At 36.2% G+C, this 4549-nt stretch overlaps 1 protein-coding gene across 3 annotated transcripts in view; it reads right to left on the bottom strand.

Annotated features, from left to right (window-relative positions):
• Positions 1-633: 633 nt before the first annotated feature.
• The window catches only part of daam1a (dishevelled associated activator of morphogenesis 1a), a 57068-nt gene continuing 53152 nt past the window's right edge, over positions 634-4549 (bottom strand). For all 3 annotated transcript variants that reach the window (XM_016534564.1, XM_016534571.1, XM_016534578.1), the window contains 2 exons: positions 2882-3052; positions 634-1868 (listed from right to left, as the gene is read on the bottom strand). In XM_016534564.1, coding sequence (XP_016390050.1) covers positions 1659-1868; positions 2882-3052 — 381 coding nt within the window. In that variant the 3' untranslated portion in view covers positions 634-1658. The remainder of the gene's footprint in view (positions 1869-2881; positions 3053-4549) is intronic.

Here is a 4549-nt window from a genome sequence, read left to right as displayed (position 1 = left end):
TCTAGAGAGGTATATTGTGTTGATAATCCAATCTAACAAAAGCACAGGGTCTTTTATATGTGAAACCTCCCTTGAAACAGATGTATTTTAGAGACAGTATAAGCAGGCATATAAGAGTCATATGAATTTTTTGAAAACCTTGTTGGTTTCAGTAATAGGAGAGAGATGCATTATCATTTTCAAATACTAAAATTACTTTTTTTTTTTAAATAGCAAAGACATTTAAGATTTCAGACAAGCTATTATTAAATAAACATTGCCATACATTGTCTTTGAAAGCGGTTTGCCTGAAATAAAAGTTTGAATATGTTTTGTCCATTTTTGGCTTTATGTTTGATTACTATTCACAAATCACTCTTGAACAATTCTTTTTTTTAAGTTCAGTGTTGTTGTGTAATTATGGCTATGAAGCACTTTACTAACCTTAAATCTTCTTGCAATTCAAGAATTCAAGAAATTTCAGGTTGCGAAACTGAAGACAAGTCAGCAGTCAAACACCAATGCAACGACCCTCAGGGTTTATTGATTGATTACTTATCTCACATCCAAATGAATTCTTAAATAAAGAAAATTAAAAAAAAAATCCTGCCAATAGAGGAAGCTATTACAAAGTAATACAATATTACAAAGAACTATTAGTGAAAAAGATTTAATGGCATCCGATCAACAGGAAAAAAAATTATTAGCACAGAATAATAGTGTCAAGGACTAAGAAAAAGCCTTGGACAGAAGAGTTAACAATGGGTATATGTACAGTATATACAACCTTAAACACAAACAAAAGAAATTACAAGAATATACATGCACGGCAGGTTTTGCATCCACCGCTCTTTTTAATGAATGTTCTTTTTGGTAACTGCAAAAAAAAAAAGGAAATTGTGTCCTTCTGTCATCCTCTAAAATATATTTGCAATCAAAGTTTGACCAGCATATTTTTTCCACTAAACTTCCTGTCAGTACATTTAATACATGGCATCTGTAGATTTATAATAAACACTTTAATTTCATTAACATTTTATACAAGAGGTTGTTTTCTGGATATTAAGTTGTTCGTTGTGCTTTAACAGGTCTGGAATGGACAGTTTATTAACAAACAATCGCTTGTGCTTGAGTTACAAATGTAACAAAAGGAAATACTCATTACAATCAGACCAATCTCAACATCCAATGATATACAAGTATCACTGGTTATTATTTGTGTCCCACAATTGAACAAAAATCACTTTTGCTTCCAAAACACTGACATTTAGTGTTTACCACACCACATATTGCAAAACCACGCCTGTTTCTTGATAGTGCACGTTGTACACCAACAATAACTCAACAAAAATGTATGCAGTATCTGAGCAGACAGATATAAATGGGGTTTATGGTTGTCAGGCAAGCAAAACTGTGAAAATGGGTGTTTCTGAATTTCAGCACCAGTTTATATGGTGCAGAAGCACCATAGTGACTCCTGTCATCTTCAACACAAACACTATAACATCTGATTTACATGTTTAGAAAAGACTTTATAAATCTTTAAGAAGTATCTTGGCAGTCAGCACAAAACAGGGCCTGGATATCCATCCTCTCCAGCTCTAAACAGAGAGCTTGTGCACGCAGGTGTAACGTCTCAGCTCTACCAACAGGAGGCAGCACTCACTCAAGCAGCTTCCTCAGAAGTTGAGTTTGGTGATGGGCCTCTCTCTGCTGCTCTCTGCACTCTGTTTGACGGGACGCTTGCGATTGTGTTTCATCTTTGATAGGTCTTTGTCGAACACCTCCCCGGATCGGAGTGCTGACACCAGGTCGTCGAATTCTCCATCCTCCTCGCAGTTCTCTTTGGCCTTCCGGGCTTTTCTTTCCTTCTCACATTGTTCCTTGAGCTGTTCACAGACATATTTTATATGTAAATTTTCTTTTGCATGAAGGTGTTTAGTTTGTACAATGGAATGGTAAAGCACTGCATACTACACAGTGTACACTATAGGCAGATTACTTTTTTGTATTTGAAAGACATTCTTTATAACCCCCCTCTCCTCGATTTGTTGCATGCCTTTATTTTGATGAATTCTCACTTTGCTGAATGGCAAGGATTTTTACTGTTAAATTACAGGAGCTGCATTTTGTGTTCGCGTATGCGTTTACATACGGCACATTATTAAAATGTCTGTTTTGGAGATGTACTCTTTTTTTTTTTTTTACTTTAAAAAATAGTTAGAAAAAAACAGACTTGACAGAAGTGCTAAAGACGACCATCTGACTTGGTGTACATGAACAAGTAATCACAAGTAGCGACTGTGACAACAAGTGAAATCATAATTACTTCCCCTAAAATCAAGCTTTTTGACAAACACAGACTTCCATTTAAAAGTTTGGGGTCAGTAAGTTTGTTTTTTTTAATTCATCGAAGCATCATGAAAAAACTGATCACAGTTTCCACAAAAATATTAAGCAGCACAACTGCTTTCAACATTGATAATAATAAGAAATGTTTCTTAAGCACCAAATCAGCATATTAGAATGATTTCTGAAGGATCGTGTGACGCTGAAGACTGGAGTAATGATGCTGAAAATGCAGCTTTGCATCACAGAAATAAATTACATTTTACAATACATCAAATATATTTAAATTGTAATAATAGACACAATATTATTGTTTTTACTTATTTTTGGTCAAACATATGCAGCCTTGTTGAGAATAACAGACTTCTTTCAAAACAAAAACACTGTTAAATCTTACCGACCCCAAATTTACAATAGTATATAGAATGCAGCATACAGCATTGACTGATTTTTGCTTAGAGTGTTAGTACAACACCTTTAGAGAGGATCTTGCTAAGCGGCTGCATGTGCATGTGTTTGAGATTGACACAGGGCATGCTTGTTGATACGTTACCTGCACCTCCAAGCGGGCCCTGCGCTCTTCCTCCTCCTTGCGTCGTCGCATGTTCTCATTGTCCTGTTTAGCTTCACTGAATGACTGTAGGAACTGATCAAAGATGCCGAAGAACTCTTCGGGCTGCATGCGTGTGGCGTCCTCACCAAAGTGCTTCACGGCCTTCTCAAACTGTGTAGAATGAAAGACAAAGACATTTAGGAGGGCGATTCTTTATGTCAAGTAATCATTATTTTATGAGGGATTTCTTTGGTACTCACTTGAACTTGGTGAGTAATAAAAAAAGAAGAAAAAATAAATACACTATACATATACACTACCGTTTAAAGGGGTCATATGATGTTGCTAAAAAGAACATTATTTTGTGTATTTGGTGTAATGAAATGTGTTTATGCGGTTTAAGGTTAAAAAAACACATTATTTTACACATACTGTACATTATTGTTTCTCCTCTATGCCCCGCCTTTCTGAAACGCGTCGATTTTTACAAAGCTCATCGGTCTGAAAAGCGAGGTGTGCTCTGATTGGCCAGCTATCCAGTGCGTTGTGATTGGCCGAATACCTCAAGCGTGTGACGGAAATGTTACGCCCCTTACCATATTGTGATGCCCTGTCCGGCCGGAGCGATGAGACAAAACCAATAAAATCCATTATAAACAAGGCATTTGTTGCATTCAGTGGGGACATAATTACGGATTATAATGACGCATCGCGCCGCGTAAACATAAAACCATGTCTGCATTTGTAATCGAAGAAATGACAAACAACAAGCGCTACTCGACACTGCCCAAAACTAGCGTTTGAATCGTCAGTGGCCTATTCTTTAAATATAAAAAACGTATTTACAGTCTGTGAGTCAGAACAGCCGGCACTGTAGTCTACTCTACCAGGATCAGGAAACAAAGTAGTTTTGCTTCCACAACGAAATTCTGGAACAGTGTTGTAAATACCACTGATTTCTAGTCGTGTCCTCTTTTGGAAGGCTAAGCAAAGTAGTTTTGCTTTCACAACGAAACACATTGCGCCTTCACGGCATGGCGGCGGCAACAACAATACTACAGCGAGAATAAAAGTTACGCCTTCTTTCTTTGCGTGAACATTTGGGCGGCGTTATGCAAATCTTCCCACATAGTGACGTAGACATGTGGGGGCGTGTTAGAACGAGCCGTTTTAGGTAGGTGTGGCTGACTCTTAACTTTTATAAAGAATATCTCTTTGGATTTGAGACTTTAGTCTTTGCAACTTTACAGATCTTCTTTATGCACCAAGAGCTTGTAACACTCCAAAGAGAAAGGAAAAATTGAAATCACATCATATGACCCCTTTAAAGACTTGAAGTAAGTTTTTTTTTTTCATGTTGCATTTATTTGATCAAAAATACAGTAAAAGCAATATTATGAAATAATTAAATTTTTAAATAACTGTTTTCTATTTGAATTTATTTTAAAATATAATTTATTCCTGTGATGCAAAGCTGGATTTTTATCAGCATCATTACTCCAGTCTTCAGCGTCACATGATCCTTCAGAAATCATTCTAGTATGCTGATTTGGTGCTCAAGAAACATCAGTGTTAAATACAGTCATGCTGCTTAATAAATATTTTTTTGTGGAAACTGTGATGCATTTTGATGTATAGAAAGTTCAAAAGAACAGCATTTATTTGAAA

This window comes from Sinocyclocheilus rhinocerous, unplaced genomic scaffold, assembly GCF_001515625.1.
Source record: "Sinocyclocheilus rhinocerous isolate Xijiao unplaced genomic scaffold, SAMN03320098_v1.1 scaffold1004, whole genome shotgun sequence".
Taxonomy (NCBI): Eukaryota; Metazoa; Chordata; class Actinopteri; order Cypriniformes; family Cyprinidae; genus Sinocyclocheilus; species Sinocyclocheilus rhinocerous.
This window is presented reverse-complemented; position numbering and strand designations above follow the sequence as displayed.